Source organism: Grammomys surdaster, unplaced genomic scaffold (assembly GCF_004785775.1).
Source record: "Grammomys surdaster isolate TR1022 unplaced genomic scaffold, NIH_TR_1.0 126133, whole genome shotgun sequence".
Lineage (NCBI taxonomy): Eukaryota > Metazoa > Chordata > Mammalia > Rodentia > Muridae > Grammomys > Grammomys surdaster.
In genome coordinates this window covers 1,316,726-1,334,959 of record NW_021620941.1, presented here as the reverse complement: position 1 = coordinate 1,334,959, position 18,234 = coordinate 1,316,726, and the positions used below count along the sequence as shown (strand labels likewise).

General features: G+C 50.4%; 1 protein-coding gene across 4 annotated transcripts in view; it reads right to left on the bottom strand.

Moving 5' to 3' along the window:
- The window catches only part of Lrsam1 (leucine rich repeat and sterile alpha motif containing 1), a 40,830-nt gene that overhangs the window by 18,754 nt on the left and 3,842 nt on the right, over positions 1 to 18,234 (bottom strand). For 3 of the 4 annotated variants that reach the window (XM_028756892.1, XM_028756895.1, XM_028756893.1), the window contains exons 5-16: positions 17,722 to 17,766; positions 16,106 to 16,183; positions 13,841 to 13,909; positions 13,010 to 13,094; positions 12,215 to 12,336; positions 9,263 to 9,353; positions 7,590 to 7,720; positions 5,861 to 5,890; positions 5,616 to 5,738; positions 5,190 to 5,329; positions 4,462 to 4,506; positions 1,446 to 1,516 (exon numbers count right to left, since the gene is read on the bottom strand). In XM_028756892.1, the coding sequence (XP_028612725.1) occupies positions 1,446 to 1,516; positions 4,462 to 4,506; positions 5,190 to 5,329; positions 5,616 to 5,738; positions 5,861 to 5,890; positions 7,590 to 7,720; positions 9,263 to 9,353; positions 12,215 to 12,336; positions 13,010 to 13,094; positions 13,841 to 13,909; positions 16,106 to 16,183; positions 17,722 to 17,766 (1,030 nt within the window). The remainder of the gene's footprint in view (positions 1 to 1,445; positions 1,517 to 4,461; positions 4,507 to 5,189; positions 5,330 to 5,615; positions 5,739 to 5,860; positions 5,891 to 7,589; positions 7,721 to 9,262; positions 9,354 to 12,214; positions 12,337 to 13,009; positions 13,095 to 13,840; positions 13,910 to 16,105; positions 16,184 to 17,721; positions 17,767 to 18,234) is intronic. The other variant, XM_028756894.1, reaches the window with a different exon arrangement.

Sequence of the window (18,234 nt, the reverse complement as noted above, 5' to 3'; positions counted from 1 at the left end):
CCCCGGGGAAGGCCCAAGGGGTCACCTGCTTACTGGTAAATAGACATTCTTCTTTTTTTTTTTTTTTGGTTTTTTCGAGACAGAGTTTCTCTGTGTAGCCCCGGCTGTCCTGGAACTCACTCGGTAGACCAGGCTGGCCTCAGAAATCCGCCTGCCTCTGCCTCCCAAGTGCTGGGATTAAAGGCGTGCGCCACCACTGCCCGGCTTGTAAATAGACATTCTTAAACAAAGTCCCCCCCACTCCCTGCCCTTTCCTTCCCTCCTTGACAGTCTTGCTAGGTAACCCAGACTGGCCTTGAACTCTCAATCCTCTTGTCCCAGAATCCTGAGTTCTGTGATTACAGATGAGTAACAGCACCCAGCCTTAAAAAATATCTACACTGCTGCGCTGTGCTGGCACACCCCTTTAATCCCAGTACTCAGGGGGCAGAGGCAGGAGGATTTCTGTGAGTTTGAGGCCTGTGCACTATGTACATGCAGTGCCTGGGGAGGTCAGAAGATGGCACTGGGTCCCCTGGGACTGGAGTTACAGATAGTCGTGAGCCACCATAAGGTTCTGGGATTAGAACCCAGGTCCTCTGGAAGAACAGTGACACTGAGCCAGCTCTTTAGTTCCTTTGTTGACTTTTTTTTTACCTTACTAGAGTAGTAAGGGGGCAGAGGCTGGAGGGATGGCTCAGCAGCAGTGTGCTTGCCTAACCTGTAGCTTGCCTAGCATGTGCAAGGCCTGGGTTCAATCAAAGCAACAGCAAGCAGGAAGTATGAAAGGCTTGAAAACACAACCCCCTGGATGCTGGTCCCGTTTCTGGAATTAATAGTTGTTCTTTAACAGATGACAGGGCAACCTTGAACAGAGTTGTCCATGGGCGAGCTGTCTGAGGGAGAGCCCTCTGTAGGTGTGGTGAGCACCTGTGTGCCAAGTGTCCGGCTCTTAGTCTGGCATACAGAAAGCCCTTCCATGACAAAGGCCCCAAAGATAAGGACAGCCCATCTCCATTTTAACTAAGGGCAGGCACTGTTTTAGAGGCCTTCCTCAGCTCCTAGCGGCAGGCTCTCAGACCTGTCTAGAGCACATGTCACTGGTGGGTACATGTGGTGCTCAGGACCACACTGGGCACCACAGGAAGGAGAAGTCTGCCCAGGAGCCCAAGTGAGGCTGACACCAGCTCTCGGTGGCAGGAGCCAGAGCAGCCAGGTTTGTGACATGCCCAGGCCTGACCCCTGGGATCCTCCTGAAAGTCCCATATTTTCCCTGCGTATTTCTCCATTCTATAGACAGAAAACTTGAGACTCAGAATCCAATCTTGTCTCAGCCCCGGGCCTGAGCTCCATGACAGACTTGCCTGTCCCTCTTCAGAGCGGACACTCAGTGCCCTGCACGGGTGACAGGAACCGTCTACCTGAAAGCTCTGTCCACCAAACTCCCAGAAAGCCCTCTAGCTCACCAGCGATCTCCTGCTGCCTGAGGTTCTCTGTCTCCTCCTGGGTAATGGACATCAACTGCTCCATTCTTATTCTAGGAAAAAAAAAGTAAAAGCAAAACACATCCATTTATTCCTCAAATACATTTCAACAAGAATCTTACCAGAGCCAGGCAGTGATGGCACACACCTTCAATCCTAGCACTTGAGAGACAGAGGCAGGTCGATGTCTGTGAGTTTCAGGCCAGTCAAGACAGCCAGGGATACACAGAGAAGCCCTGACTTGAAAAATAAAAAAATAAAAATAGAGTCCAGTTGTGGTGCATAAATAGACATTAGCCTAAATGCAGCTCAAACAAGGCTTTTGCTCTTTTCTGTTTGCTCTGAGGCAGTGTCTGTTATGTAGCCCTGACTACTGCCTTTGCCTTCTGCGTGCAAGTAAAGTTTTAAAAATGGTTATGTGAATGGGTATTCTGCCTACATGAATATCTGTCCTCCACATTCGTGGCTGGGGTGCACAGATCCCTTGGAACAGGAGTTACAGAAGCTGTGAGCTGCCACGTGGGTTCTGGGAACTGAACCCAGTTCCTCTGGAAGAACAGCCAGTGCTCTCATCTGTTGAGCCACTTCTCCAGCCTCTATAAACAAGGGTTTTTGACATAAAACTCCATCTACGACATAAGAAGTGAAAACATTTAAAGGTAACTTTGCATATACACATACACACTCTAACTATGCATGCTGCATGTGCTGTTTTGCATTCACCAGGAATGGCCTGATGGATTAGTGTCCTGCATGATCCTGGGCGTGACTTAGTTCAAGGCCTGCATCCTATGAGAGGCTCCACTCGCTGCCATGGATACAGGGCTGTCCTCTAGGCCGGTCTAGCCCAGCACCAGATGTGGTCTGTCAATAAGGCTTGACTGGATGGCAGCACCAGTTACTGCTCAGCTGTGCCTCAACGGCCACACAACTGGATTGGACAAGGCAGACCCTAGGGAGCACTCTGAAGATCTTCCTAGGTGGTGAGGGCTAAGATGACCGGGGGAGGGGCGGTTCCAGGATAGCTCAGAAATACCATTATGGTGAGGCCCAGGAGACTCAGTGGAGTCACAGCCGACACCTTGGGAAGGAATAGGCCAGGGTGCCAGCCCTCCCCACTATCATTTATTTGTCCTTTCTTTCTTTCTCTCTCTCTCTCTTTCTTTTTTTTTTTTTTTTTTTTGGTTTTTTCGAGACAGAGTTTCTCTGTGTAGCCCTGGCTGTCCTGGAACTCACTCTGTAGACACCAGGCTGGCCTTGAACTCAGAAATCAGCCTGCCTCTGCCTCCCAAGTGCTGGGATTAAAGCCCAAGTGCTGGGATTAAAGGCGTGCGCCACCACCGCCCAGCTTTTTCTTTTTTTCCCTTCCTCCCTCCCTCCCTCCTTCCCTCCCTCCCTCCCTCCCTCCCTTCCTTTCTCCTTCCTTCCTCTCCTTTAAAATTTTATTTTTCACTTCTTTTTTGGACAGGCCTCACTGTGTAGCCTAGGCTAGCCTGGAACTTCCCGTGTAGACCAGTCTGGTCTTGAGTGTGTGAGCCTCTTGAGTGCTAGGCTTACAGACATGCACCACCACGCTCAGTCTCACTTAGTGTGCGTGTGTATACGTATGTGCGCGCGCAGGCGTGTGCGTGTGTGTGTGTGTGTGTGTGTGTGTGTGCGCCAGACAGGATTTCTCATTAAACCTGAAGCTGATTAGTTTCAGTAGGCTGGCTGACCAGTGAGCCTTTCAGATTCCTGTTTCTACCTCTCATCCTGCAATTATAGACACGCACTGCCATGCTTGGGTTTTATGTAGATGCTAAGGCTGGGTCTGAACTCTGGTCCTCACGCCTGTGTGGCAAGCTCTTTTCTGAGCCTTCTCTCAGCCCTTTCTGGAGCAGTATAGAGTGGCACTCACTGTGCAGTAGAAGCTAGCCTTGAACTCCCAATCCCTCCAAACTCCTGCTTCCATTTCCCTGATGCTAGAATGACAGCTGTGCCAGGCCTGACTTACATTCCCTGAGGACAAATGTGGTATGTCTCAAAGTAGCCAACTTGGTAAGTACCCATGACAAAGAGAAAAGGCAAAGGCCACAACTGCAGTTCCTGCCTGTCACAGCCGCCCAGTGGCAACCCTGGGCACAGGTCCCTCTGCTTTCCACATACAAAACATAGGAAGAGTAAGCGAGGAGGCTGTTTGTTCTGCTTTAATCCTCTCACATCTAGCCAGTGGAGGGATGCGCTTGGTCCTGTGTATCTGTAGGTTTCCTGTCTGTGGATTTAATCAACTGTTGATTAACAATACTTGGAAAAATCCTGTGTCTGTACTGGTATAAGCATATTTTCCCCTAATGGAGCACAGTTGCTATTTGTATTGTACTGTACTGTATTGGGCTTTACATGCTCTGGGGAGGGTTTAGAGTCGACAGGGATGTGTGAGGTTCTAGGCAAATACTTCACTTACTTGAGGGACTCGGGCAGCTGTTGCTCTGTTACTTGGGGACAAAAGGATCCCATTCTTTTTTTTTACAAATGTGGATCTTAAAATTTTCATTCATTTATTTTTAGTTTGCAACAAAGTTTCTCTATGGAGCTCTGGCTGTTCTGGAATTCACTATGTAGACCAGGTTGGCCTTGATCTCACAGAGATCCAATTGCCTCTGCCTCCTTTGTGCTAGGACTAAAGGCATGCACAACCACACCTGGACTAATTTTTAAAAATGTTTTTATTACTAAGTACAGATGGTTATTACAGATCTAGCTTTCTTCCTTCATATTTTTGAGTTTTTTTCACAAGTGTACATATATTTTAAGAAACTCAAAAAGAGTCATTATTAATTACATGCCGAGAGGTGACTATCCTAGAGCATCAGGGAGATTGCCCAGCACAAGCTGGAGGAGCCTATGGCTCCTTATGGAGCCTTTCCCCAGAGCTGTGAGCACCCCAGGGTGTCTGTGCCCCAGGGCTGTGAGCACCCAGGAACTTTCTCTAGACATGTGGCCCCAGAGGCCCACTCACCTCTCATTCTCCAGCGATTTCAGAATCTCAGAACTCTTCTTTTGCCTGTGGGAAAAACCGGAGATGGGTCCTGTGGGCAACAATGATGGATGCTGCTTCCAACCGGGCTGCCCACCTCAGCACTCTGGCTGAGCCCATCACCCAGGAGCTCAGCTAGGGCTGGGAGGACCCTCCAGCTCTCATGTGATGGCGGAAGCATGTGGGAACACAGCGCCTGGCGCAGCTCTCCTGCCACACTGACAGATGACAGACGAACGAGGCACAGAAGCAGGAAACCTGGAGCTAGTGGGGCATGCGGCCACAGCCAGTTTCTAGAACCTTCTGCAGTGTACTCCAAACTAGATGTTTTCAGGCTTCTTGAGATCTAAGTCTACTTGGCCCCTCTCTCTCAAAGCCCATCATGAAATTCTTATACTAGACAGTCTGTTCTATGTAAGACAGTCTGTGTCCTATAGGGTGAGCAGCTGACCTCAGGCAACGGGCTACTTGGAAGCCAATTACAGGAAGGCTGTGACTGTGGCCTGCTGATGTACACAAGGAAATGAGCTGCGGGGTCAGCAGTCTTGTGACAGAACCCCATTCTGTAATCCCCGGGGCAGGTTTTCTGCAAACCAGACTGAAACACTTCCTTGAATCAAGCAGATGAAAGCTTGGGATGGATGAAGACTGAGGAGAGACCCTCTGTCCCCGGCCCTCAGGGAGCATTCTGGGGGCTGGCCAGGACTGACCTCTGATTGTCCTGCAGGAGTCTTTGGATGCGGCTGGCGATACTCTGCTCTGTCTGCTTGAGCTGCTCCTGCAGCTGCTGCCGTTCTGCATCCAGGCAGCGTTGGCGCTCACTCAGGCCCTGCTCCAGCCGTGTCTGCTCCTGCAGTGGGGGAGGCACAGGGACCCCACATGCAGGCACAGTAGGGATTCTGACTGGGGAGAGGAGAGTGGAGTCCCTATCTCACTTTGCCGGATCCTTTGTGACCCAGGACTGGTCCCTCCTGTGTCCACTGTGCTCAAGGCCAGGGTGTCTAGTCAGGGCCTCCATTCCTGCTTCCAGGGGATGCTGGGACAGGGTAATCTCCTGTGTTGCCACCTCCTAGGCACCACGGCCTGTGCCAGGAGACCACAGACTTGGGATACAGGCAGGCTGGAGAGTCCCACACCTGCTTGACCGACTGCAGGATCTCGTCCTTGTGGCTGTGGCTCTGCTGCAGCAGCTCAGCATGCTCCCGCTGCCCGAGCTCCAGGCGGCGCTCGAACTCCAGCTTCTCCAGCATCTTCTGCTCCTGTGGGGACAAGATGCCTGCCTGCCCTTCACGCCTGAATCAGAGGCAGAAGGAAGCTATCCCTCAACGCTGAGGTGCTGCAATCCTCAGGGAGAAGAAAAGGAGCAGGGAAAGGCCCTTACCTTTCGCTTCTCGTAGTCGTAGAACCGATTCTGGGGGAAAAGAGCAGAGGTGAGGACAGGTTGGAGGCTGTGGTTTCCACAGCACGCCCCACCTGCCCCGCCGGATGCGGAGATGGAAGGAGGAGAGCTGATAAAGGTCCTAAGCTCCAGAGCAAGAGCCACCATGTGCTGTCACACAGGACGGAAGGGGTCTTTCAAGACAGCTCTGGAAGGCAGTGCTGGGCCTGGGGCTTCAGAAAGATCAAAACGGGCCATCTACCTCCCTGGCTATCTGTACACAGTACCTAACTCTGGCCACCCAAACCTATGCAAACACAAAGGTACTGTATAGGTTCATGGAGAATTAGTCTACAGAGAAAGTGGGGATTAATTCAGAAAGGCCCAACAGGTACTCCGGATGCGTTCGTGTATGAATGGCACAGGGTTCCTGTCACCTCTTCTCTGTCCAATTGCCATTAACTGCCTAAAGGGACAGTCACAAGTACACTCCCATTCACAGTGGCAAAGCCGTGAAAGGCTCTCTGAAGACTGCAGGCAGCTGGAGTTCCCACCCACGGCCATCTGAGAGCCACGAGCTGCGGTGAGAGGTGGGCACTGGCAGGTCCTGTCTGCTCCAGTAACAGGTGTGTCCAGATGACTGTGGTAATCTTTGTCAAGTCTTTCCCTCCCTCCCCCCTCCGCTCCCACCTCCTGTGCCATGCTGGCCTGCAGCTGGGGACATCAAAAGCCTTCCTGCCACTGGTGCTGACCTGTGTCCCCTTCACTAGACAGGAGTCATGGGGCTGCCCTGGCCAGTGAGTGGCATGTGGTCAGGAAGCACTGGAGAGACAAGGGACAACCTGAACATGCTCCTGGCTTCCCTGAAGCTCCCCCGTCAAGCAGTGGGGATGGATTGTAACCTGACTATTTAGCACACAATCTACTGAGTTCAGCACTACGGAGTGCAGCCATGGCAATGTGAAGGCCACAGAGAGCCCAGAGCAGGTCTGACCCAGGCTGGTGATGCTCACAGGACACATTGTCTATACTGAGAATCAGAGCCACCAAGCCTGCTGACCTGAGCCTGCTCCCTAGGACCCACAGTGTGGCAAGAGAGGACCGACTCCTGAGGACTGTCCTCTGGTATTCAAGTGCATTCCTTCTTCTCCATTAAATAAATAAATAAATAAATAAATAAATAAATAAATAGAAATTAAAATACACTGAGAGGCTGGAGAGCTGGCTCGGCAGCAGCAAGGTGCTTTTACACAAGCCTGATGGCTCATAGTCAACCAGAACCCACTGAAGTGCAGAGGAGAACCCTACAAAGTCATCCTTGGGCTCCAACATGTGTGCCAGAGTGGGTGCATGTGCACGCACGCACGCACACGCACACACACACACAGAATAATACATGATTTTTTAAAGTTTAAGGTCATACTTGGCTAAATATAAAAAAATAAAAAATTACTAAGATAAAATGAAAATAAAAGCATGAGCAGGAAGAGTTCCAGGTGGGAGTGGCTTGACCCAAGATGCTGTGGGGACAGGGATATGGTTTGTTCAGGGAACAGAGAGGAAACCTGGACAGCCGATTCGTGGTGAGCTGGTGGCCTGGGACAGCTGTGGTCATTGAGCCTGTGGGTCTGAGGGGGACTCTGTGGGCACAGCTCTGAACAGTTCTTATGCTGGCAGCCCTTAATGCCCACGCAGGCACCCCCCAGGCAAGCTCACAGGCAGCTCATCTTACCTGCCATTCAGCCTCCTCCCTGGAGAATCTGCTTGTGGGTCCATCGGGGCTGTCCTGGGAGTTCTCAGCTCCATCTTGTTCCAGGACCGGCAGCAGGTACTGAGAAGGTGGGTAATAGTCCAGTCCTGACTCTGTGGGGGGAGAGGCACTGGCTGGCCAGGAGCACTCCAGCTGCTGGCTCCTGCCGTCCTCGCTCTCCCCACTGCAGCCGCCTTGCTGGCTCAGTCGGTCCACTCTCATCTCCCTGTGCTGGGCTGCCCTGCTGTCTAATGATTACTGTTTAGTGTTGGGCCTGGTGACATAGGCTTGTAATCTGAGCTACTCAGAAACCAGAATGACTGCAAGCTCTAAGCCTGCGAGGGCTACAGAGTAAGGCCAGCCTGGGTAACAGCAAGACCTTGTCTCAAAATGAAAACCAGACAAGAGGCTGGGATGTACTGAATGGTAGAGCCTTTGTCTACCATGTGTGAGGGAAATACATGATGTCATGTGTATTTGAGGTCTGTAGTCAGGATATGCATATTTACTCCTTTATTTTTATGTCTACTGCTTATATAAACATTAGAGGATCTTAAAACATGACTCTGGTATTGACTTTCAGTAGTTGTCCAGGCTGGCCTCAAATGCACAACCTTCCTGCATCTATTTCCCCAGGTGTGTAAACATTATAGGTGTATACTACTCTACCCAGAAAAAAATTTTTTCCTTTATTTTAGCAGCTAGGAACTGAAGCCAGAGCTTCACGTACCCTAGACAACTGCTCTGCTATAGCTGGAAGAACATTTAAAGGCAAACACACCCTTACAAGCCAGGGGTGGTACTGGCTTAGATGCAGGGGCTGCTGACTGGCACAAGCATACTTCCCAGTGCCTATCTCTCCCTGGAGACTCTTCCAGCATGCTGTAAGCAGTTTGCTCTTTTCAATGCAGTGTGGTGTTCAAAAGTGAGTATGAAATAGTTCATTCATTCTCCTAGTGCTGGGCACTGCTACTGGGAACAGTGTGGCTGTGAATGGCTGTGGACAACATGGCTTCTCTTTCTGTAGTCAGGGAACTGAGTTGAAGACCTGAATGTTCGGCTATAACAGACAAGGACAACATACAGAGAGGGAGAGGGAGACAGGGTTTTGCTACATAGCTCAGGCTAACCTTGAACTTACTACATAACCCAGGCTGGCCCAGGACTGACTCTGATCTCCCTGTCTTATCTTTCCAAGTACTCATTATCATACTCAGCAACAGTTAATTAGTTATTTATTTGGAAACAGGGTGTCAAATGTCTCAGGCTGTCCTGTATTATATACCTGCTGCTACCACTGGAGTGCTAGGATTATAGGTCTGGGCTGCTACACATACATATGTGGTACTGGGGCTCGAACTTAGGGCTTCATGTACAGCACCCAACACACAGCAGCTTAGCTGCTTCTCCAGTCTCTGCTGAGACAGATGTGGGAAGTGCCATAACCTGACCTCGAACTGCAGATCATTTTGTCCTATCTTTTTGAGACAGGGTTTCTCTGTGCAGCCCTGGAGGTGCTCATGCCCCTGTCATTGTTCATTGTACCCGTTTCCCTCACAGGATCCTGACTGCTGGCCAGGCAGTTTGTATCAGCTAGTTTCTACTGTCCCCAGCCTGGTGACAGGGGATGGCCACTGGGGGTGGCCTGCCTTTACCTTTGCAGAGGAACTGCTGCACAGCCTCAGTGCCAGTGCCACACACCTCTGGTGGGGGGTAGACCATTGCCAAGGCGTCGAGGCTCAGCGTCTGTGAACACAGGGAACCCCTTCTTTACAGTGTACAGTTCAAAGTCACCTGGTTTTGTAATTAACTTGGGTGCCTCTGTCTCCCCTGCCTACCAGGAGCATCCAGGGAGCAGAGAAGTCCGGGTTTAAAGAGCATTAATCCCACCTGAGAGACACTTGTTATCATTAGTCAAGTGTGGTCACTGCAATGTGGACTCTGAGCCACACTGCCCAGTATGGTGGCTGCAAGTCACACGTGGCCATTTACATTTCTTGAGTTGTGTGTGCGTGCATACATGCATGCATGTGTGGAGGGCCAGGGGAGAACCCTGAGTGGGGATCATTAGGAACTCTGCTTTTTGAGACAGTCTCTCACTAGCCTGGACTTGGTTAGCTGGCTAATGAGGCCCAGGAACCCACCTGTCTCTCTCCCCGGGGCTGGGACCGCAAGCTCTGGGCTTTTACGGCACCGGCTCTAGGGACTGAGTCTAGGTCCTTCTCCCTACTGAGTCACTGCCCTAGACCCACTTTTTTTCCTTCAGACAAGATCTTCTTCCATGGTCCAGGCTGCATTGAACTTGTAGTCTTCCTGCCTCTGCCTCTCAAGTGTCTTGATTACAGGTGTGCACTGTCACAAGCAGCCCTCATTTCAGTTTTAACTAGTTAGGGTCACCTTGGCTATATGAGCCACATGTTGGCTTGGTAGCCACCAGTTCTTGGGCACCAGCACAGATGACAGCATTTCTATTACCTGCAGGGAGGAGTAGCCATGGATTCTGTCTCTTGAGAGACACCCAGCCTGTCTTTAAACCCCAGCACAGTCTGCTGTGTATCTTAAACAAGTTACTTGGGTGTCCTGGGCTGTAACTTTCTGAGTGTCACACACAGCATCCCTTATTTGACACAACATATGGTAGGTAACAAGGGATAGCACTGGGTGGAGTTGGCATAAAGTGTGGCCATTAATAACACCCGTGTTCTCACCCTGAGAAAAGGTCTGCCCAAGGGGCCAAGAAGCTCCCAAGAGGCTTTTAAAAGAGTGGCTGGAAAATAAGCCCCACCCGAGCTTCTGTTGTTGCAGTGCCGGGGTTCAAGCATGCTAGCCAAGTGCTCTTCCACTGAGTCACACATCCTCAGTCCCCTAGGACTCGTAGTATCTCAGAATAGTTTCAGAACCAGGGACATGCTCTGAGCAACGCAAACACATACGGTAACTGCAAAGCACCTGTGACTAGTTACCGATGACGTAATAAAGATTCAGTACCACCATTTACTTTAGTCAAACCAGGCACATTTCAAATGCTCAAGAGTTTACATGGCTAATGGTTACTGAATTGGGCTACACAGTCAGGAGAAACTCCAGTCAGCATAGAACATTCTCCCAGGAGGCAGAGGAAGACACTAACTGAACACCCTATACATGTTTCCCCACCTTGTGATGGGCACCAGACACAGATGTACTGTCTCTGCTCACCTGCCACTTCCCCAGACACTGCTACTCTGCAGGCTGGCTTGACAAAGGTGATTCACCAAAAGAAGGGGGTGGGGAGCTGGCATGCTCAGCCAGGTTGTTACCAATGTGAAAGGTAAGTCCTATTCCAGATACAAAGCTTTACAGAAGTGCCAACCATAGAGTTGTTCAGTACCATCCATGACCAGCTTGTGTGGTCTCTGAGAAGTCCAATAAACTATTTGTGCCCTAGTTTCTTCATTGGCGAAGTCTAATAGGATATGCCTCACAGGGGTTCTGTGAGGGTCCAAGGAGGTAACATAGGCCCAGGCTCACACAGTGTCGATGAGGGGCCAGGGAAATGGCTCGGTTGGCAGAGCGCTTGCCTAGCATACATGAAGCCCTGGGTTTGATCCCTAGCACTGCACAAAGTGGGTGTGTTGGTGCACATCTGTAATCTCAGCACTCTGGAGGTAGAGACAGGAGGATCAAAAGTTCAAGACTATCCTCAGATACAGTGTAAATTCAAAGCCAGCCTGGGCTTCATGAGACTTATCTCAACAAACACACAAAAGTGCCAGAAGAGCAGCAAACCTCTGTGTCATGACTGAGAGCTGTCCTTGAGTGGGCCACCTAGTGTGCCCTGTGGTGGGTTGAGCTATGTGCCTGCTTTATACACTGAAGTCCTAAGCCCTCTAGAACGACACCTCGTTTAGAGCCAGGCTGCACCCTAACCCAAGCAGACTTTAAGAGATTTGACTCAGACAGGCAGAACCAGAGGATGGACGCAGCCCACCTGCAGAGGGCTTCCAGAGGAGCTAACCCTGTTGACACTGGGATCTGGAACCTCATCCAGGTTGTGAGGACACAGAGTTCTCTTCTGTGAGCCACCTGCTGTGGGAGGCTTAGTTGTATCACCCTGAGATGACTCAGATGGAGTCCCAGGATACACTCACCCTACCCACCCCCTGTGCACTGAGGAGATGAGCTTTCTACTCTGCCACCCCGAAGCCCACATCTCCACCTCTCCCCTGCCTGACCCCACCCCACTCTTCAGCTCTCTGGGCCCCAGGGTTAGTAATTTCTGGCCTGTCACTTCCTGTCGCAGCCCAGTCTATGCTTACTTCCTGCCTCTCTTTGTCCTGTTCTTTCCACAGGATGCACCCATTTCCGTGCCCCAAATCTCATTCCTCTTTAAAGTCTGGCTTAAAGGCCAGAGAGTGGGACGCTCTGGATTCATCTCTCTCCTTCACTTTGGATTTAAGCCCTTCCACCTCCATGACTGAAACAAAGTCACAACATGACAAGCATTCACATGTCAGTTTCTCTAACAGTGCCACATGAGTCTCTGAGACCTGGCAGCCTGGGACCAGGCACTCAGGAAGAGAGGGCTGCTCCAGTCAGCAGCACTGGAGAGAATGCCTCTGCCTCACCTCCAGGGTCCGCACATGTGCCAGCATCTGGGGCAGTCTCTGAATCTCATTTTCACTGATGTCAAGGGTACGCAGGCTCCGCAGCTCCCCCAGGGTGTCAGGAAGCTCCTTCAGCTTGTTGTCTGCGAGACCCAGATGAAACTCAGTGCCCCAGAGCCTCCTGCCTCCCAGAGGACATGGGATGGGAGGCTGTGTCACTGCTTATTAGCTGAGCAACCCGGGACACCTGGCCCTCCTCTCTCCTTCCCTCTCTCCGTCCTGAGGCCTCTCCTCTGTAATACAGCTCTACTACCTCCCATCAGTCACAGGATGGGCTGACACTATGCAGAGGCCAGGGGAGCAGGAGGACGATGAAGTGCTTGGCCCCAGTGAGGCAAGTCCTCTTTGGAGGATGAGAACACTACCCTGTCACCTCAGCTGGTCACTACCTCACTGTGGGGTGTGGGGGCTTCCTGAGCAAGCCACTGCTCTGAGCTTCACTTTCCTCAGTTAGTTGAGAGACCCCATCCTCTGGCTGCCTCGTGGACTTGTCAGGCCAGCCACAGTCAGAGTGTCCTGAGCCACTGCAGCAGCGCCTTCTGTCTCACTCATCACCACGTCCTGTTCCCATCACTTAGCTTACCTGCCACGACGACGGCCTGTCCTCTGCCCCACAAGTCTCTGATTCTGAGGGTCATGGAACTCTTTATAGACATACTGTCTCTGGTTGCCATGGAGACAGGCTGATCTAGCAGGAGGTCAGTCTGGCCTGTAGCATCACCCTCACACTCAGTGGCCTGGGCTTTGTGTCCCCACCTTTTACACTGAGGGTCTGGAGCTGCAGCAGGTTCCCGATAGAGCGAGGGAGATGCGTCAGTTGATTCCTTTCCACGTTCAATACCTAAGAAAGACAACAGTGACATGAGCCCCAAGGGACAACAGTGGCATCTGCACGCGCAGCCCTGCCTGCTCCATCAGGCGCTGAATATGCCTGCCCTTATTTCTCCCAACAGCCCTGAGAGGGAGGCATAGGTTGCTGTGCAGGATTCCTAGGAATTGCATGAACCAATGTGGAGGGAGGAAGGTGTGAGGGTTGTGGTATGGTTTCTACTGCTGAACAATGGGGAGGTCTCGCTCAGGGCTAGCCCCAAATCAAGCACTCAGACAGTGCAAAGCAGCTACCGAGAAAGCATCGGGAGCCTGGAGTGTATAGAATTTGTCCTTTTAAAAATATGTAAAATTTTATTTTTATTTTATGAGTATGTGTGTTGCCTGCATGTAAGTACACTACCTGTGTGCAGTACCTGTAGAGGCCAGAACAAGGTATTAGGTCTTCTGAAACTGGAGTTACAGATGGTTGTGAGCTGCTGGGAACCCAACCAGGGTCCTGTGAAAGAGCAGCCAGTGTTCTTAAACACTGAGCCATCTCTGCAGACCCTGGAATCTGTCTTTAAGATGGAAGCCCACTGGGCATTTGTGATTTTGGGGAGAGAAGCTAAAGCTATAAAGCCATGAAATACTGTGGACATGCTGAGTCCTGGAAGGCTCTCACAGCCAAGCTGCAACGGTGAAAGGTGCCAACAATGTCAAGCTGACAGCGCAATAGAACCTCCCTTCATTACAGAAGTGTACGCTCTGCAGCCTTACCTGCAAGGCTGTCAGCTGCCCCATGTCATCAGGAAGGGCTGTCAGCTGGTTGTCATGGAGATCCAGAACCTACAGAACAAACACATCAAGCCCCCAAATCCCAGGCTCCAGAGCAGATGACAGATGACAAGGCCACCTCATACCCTGGCAGTTTCATAGTGCCCCTTCCTCCTGTCCACTGGTCAGGATCCAATCTTGTAATCTTTTATATATTATTGTTTGTTTGTTTGTTCATGTTTTGAGATGAGCTCTCTACATAGCTCTGGCTGTCCTGGAGCTCACACTGTAGATCAGGATGGCCTCAAACTCTGAGATCCACTTGCCTCTGAGTGCTGAGATTAAAGGTGTGTACACCACCATGCCCAGCTCGCTCGCTTGCTTGCTTATTTATTTATTTATTTATTTATTTATTTATTCAATGTATGTGAGTACACTGTCACTGTCTTCAGACACACCAGAAGAGGGCATTGGATTCCAATACAGATGGTTGTGAGCCACCAGGTGGTTGCTGGGAATTGAACTCAGGACCTCTGGAAGAGCAGCCAGTGCTCTTAACCACTGAGCCATATCTCGAGTCCCCGCTCCCTCCCCCTTTTTTTGAGACAAGGTCTCAGTATGTAGTCCTGGCTGGCCTTGAACTCAGAGATCTGCCCACCTCTGCTGGGACTAAAGGGATGTGCCAGCACACCCAGCTCCAGCAGCTCACCAGTCTTCTTTTTCTTTTAGGGTTTAGAGAGAGGTTCTAACAATGTAGCCCGGGCTAGATCAATTCTCTTGCCTCAGACTCTTCGCCAGTGCTCAGGATTGCAGATTATGTGCTACCGTGTCTGGCTCTTTTTACCGAATATAAAAATTATGCATGGCCTGGGGTATGACTCAGAGGCAGAGCAGGCAATCAGCATGGTAAAGGCCTGAATATATTCACACACATGCATACACGGACATGTGCCCACATACTAAACATAAAGAAAAGAACAAAAAGCATGGAGTGGGATAGAGAGATGGCTCAACTGTTAAGAGCTGCTTTTGAGGAGGACCCAAGTACGGTTCCCAGCACCCACACTGGACAGCTCAGAGTAGCCTGTAACTCCGGGAGATGTGATGCCCTCTTTTGGCCTCCTTAGGCATTGCACACATGTGATGCACACAATACAGAACAGCAAACAACCATACATATAAAATAAAAATAAGTAGGTTTCTTAAAAGCACTGAGTGTGCTGGGTGATGGCGGTATACACCTTTATTCCAGTACTTGGGAGGCAGAGGTAGATCTCTGTGAGTTTGAGGTCAGCCTTGGCTATAGAGCAAATTCTAGGATAGCCAGGGCCACATAGAGAAACTCTGTCTTGAGAAAAAAAAAAAAGCATTGAGTGCTAGGTGTAGTGGCACACACTTTCAATTCTAGGACACAGGAGCTAGATCTCTGTGAGTCTGAGGTAAGGCTGGACTACATAGCCAGGACTGCATAGTGAAAGCACCTCAAAAAACCAAAAAATCGCCGGGCAGTGGTGGCACACGCCTTTAATCCCAGCACTTGGGAGGCAGAGACAGGTGGATTTCTGAGTCTGAGGCCGGCCTGGTCTACAGAGTGAGTTCTAGGACAGCCAGGGCTACACAGAGAAACCCTGTCTCAAACAAACAAACAAACAAACAAACAAACAAACAAAACAAACAGAAAAAAACCCCAAAAAACCAAAACCAATCAACCAAACAAACAAAAAAAAAATCCAATAAAACCAAAAAAAGCCCAAAGAATCACCATGGATCAAAGCTCCCCCACCCCACCTGTCGGAGCTAGTGTTGGAGGAGAGTGTGTGGTTAGTCTTTACTTTCAGGGCAGGGCCCACCCTTACTAGCTTCCCCTTCATACAGAACAACCCAAGGCCAACCCTGTAACTGTACTATGATTCTACCATGACCAGGAGGGGACCACAGGCAGGAGGAAGCCCACGCAGGTCACTGAGGAGTCAGGCTGCCCTCTCTGGACACCCCTCCCATTCCTTCCTGTTTGGGCCGTCATGTCCATCCCTTCTGCTGACCTGGCTCGTGCTTACGATTGCCCGTATGGACACCTCAGAGGGCAGCCAATGGACTGGCTTCTTTACCAACCTCACGGTAGTACTTAGAAATGCAAGGCTCAAACACCACACTGACCACTCTACGGGGACCATCAGGTGTAAACTTTAACAGAAAGCACTCAGGGAGGGTGTAAGGCTCAGCTGCCATCTGGACCACAGGCCCTGATGTCTGGAGGACGCCTGGTACCTTGATGGTGGCAAGGCTCAAGAGGCTGCAGGACTTGGGAAGCAGGTAGGTGAGGTGGTTTGTATGCACAATCAACACCTGGGAGGAAAGACAAGCGAGAAGGTCAGGCTGCAGGAGAGCAGCAGCCAAGAGGGCTACAGGTGAGGTAAGTGGTTTGGCACAGGGCACAGGGTGGCCATGCTGTGCTCCCTGAACCTTTGCTCTACAAGACCCACAATAGGGGAGACTGTTTGAACCAGACACTTCTGAACTTGACTCAGAAAGCCGAGATCCCCAGAGTGAAAGGGAGTCTGGGAGTCTAACTATCCTTTGATTCTGAGAAGTGGTTAGCCATCAGCTTAGCCTTTCCTGGTTCATGGAAATTGGAGTAGTGAAGTACCCTCCTTCAAGGGCAGCCATGACAGTCAATAAGCTACATGGCTGAATAGTGCTTAGCCCAGGCTATCACGTGGTCCACGACTAAGCCTGTCAACCATGGCTATTTTTGTTATACATTAACTCCTGCTCTGATGTCTCAGCAGCAAGAATTTCACTACACTGTTGGCAGGGAGCACGCTTCCAGAACTGGTGGTGCGCATGTGTCCACCTGTGTGCAAAGCCTAGAATGATCTTCTGAAAACGCTTTCATCTCCTTCTAAGGGAGTGCCAGAACCCAATGAGTGTCCTTTCTATTAATGGCACTAGTGCGGGAGGGGGTCGATGGAGGAGGGGCTCTTCTCTCTAGCTCTCATTTAACTCACACAATACCAAGACACAGCTACAAATGTCTTCTTCATTCCACAGAATGAAGGAATTGGGGTATGGGCTGGAGATGAAACACTTAACTGGTTTGTTCCAGAGCACTCAGGTTTGATTCCCAGGATCCACATGGTGGCTCACAATCATCTCTAACTCTAGTTTTAGAGACCTGATGAGCTCTTGGCTCCCCAGGCACCACACATGCATGTGATACAGATAAACATGCAAGCAAAGTACCCATACATATAACATACTAAAAGCTAAGAAAAAGGCTGGAGAGCCAGGCGGTGGTGGCGCACGCCTTTAATCCCAGCACTTGGGAGGCAGAGGCAGGTGGACTTCTGAGTTCGATGCCAGCCTGATCTACAGAGTGAGTTCCAGGACAGCCAGGGCTACACAGAGAAACCCTGTCTCAAAAAAACAAACAAACAAACAAACAACAAAAACAAAACAAAACAAGGCTGGAGAGATGGCTCAGAGGTTAGGAGCACTGACTGCTCTTCCAGAGGTCCTAAGTTCAATTCCCAGCAACCACATGGTGGCTCACAACTATCTGTAATGGGATCTAATGCCCTCTTCTGGTGTGTCTGAGGACAGCGACAGTGTATTCACATGCACAAAGTAAATAAATCTTAAAAAGAAGTTAATAGAAGAAACAGAGGTGTGAGCCTGTAAGGAAACTATCTAAGTCATAAAGCTCATGAAAGGCTGAGCCCAGAGCTTGCTCTCCTAACTGTGACCACCTCTTCTGCAGGTTGGAAGTGTCAGGACCAGAGAGAAGGACGGTGACTGTGGGGACGATAGTTCCTTTAAATGCCTTGTGGTTTTCCCCAAGGAGACATTCAGCAAGTGAGTTTCTGAACAATGATTCGACTCACCTTTTTCTGTAGAACTTTGCACGTTGCAAAAGCCCCAAATGGAATCTAAGATAAAACAAAGAAGGGTCAGTGGCTCATCACCTGCCAGTGTCTCACCTCTCTCTCTGTAGCGCTAGTGTTGGGAGATGACTGATGACAGTAAGTTACTGTCCCGGAGAACAGTGCTGAGCTAGGAGAGGAATAAGGGAGCTGGGGGTGTTGTCAGCTCAGCCCTCTTCTAGTCAGCTGGCAGGACACTGCCCAGCCTGCTCTGGCCTACCTACTCTGTGGTATCAGGAACCATCAACAGGTCGAGAATCTACTCTTCCACCTCCTCAGAGATCTGTAGATGTATTTTCCCTTCCCCTACAGTACTGGGGACATGCTTGAGTTTTGTCTACAGCTTTCTTCTTGCCTTTCTCCAAGGTTTTACTATGTAGCCCAGGTTGATCTTAAACTCCTCCCTTCCTCTGCCTTGCTAATGAAATGCTGGGAATTAAGGTATGTTCCACTCCACTTGGCTCACTTTCTAAG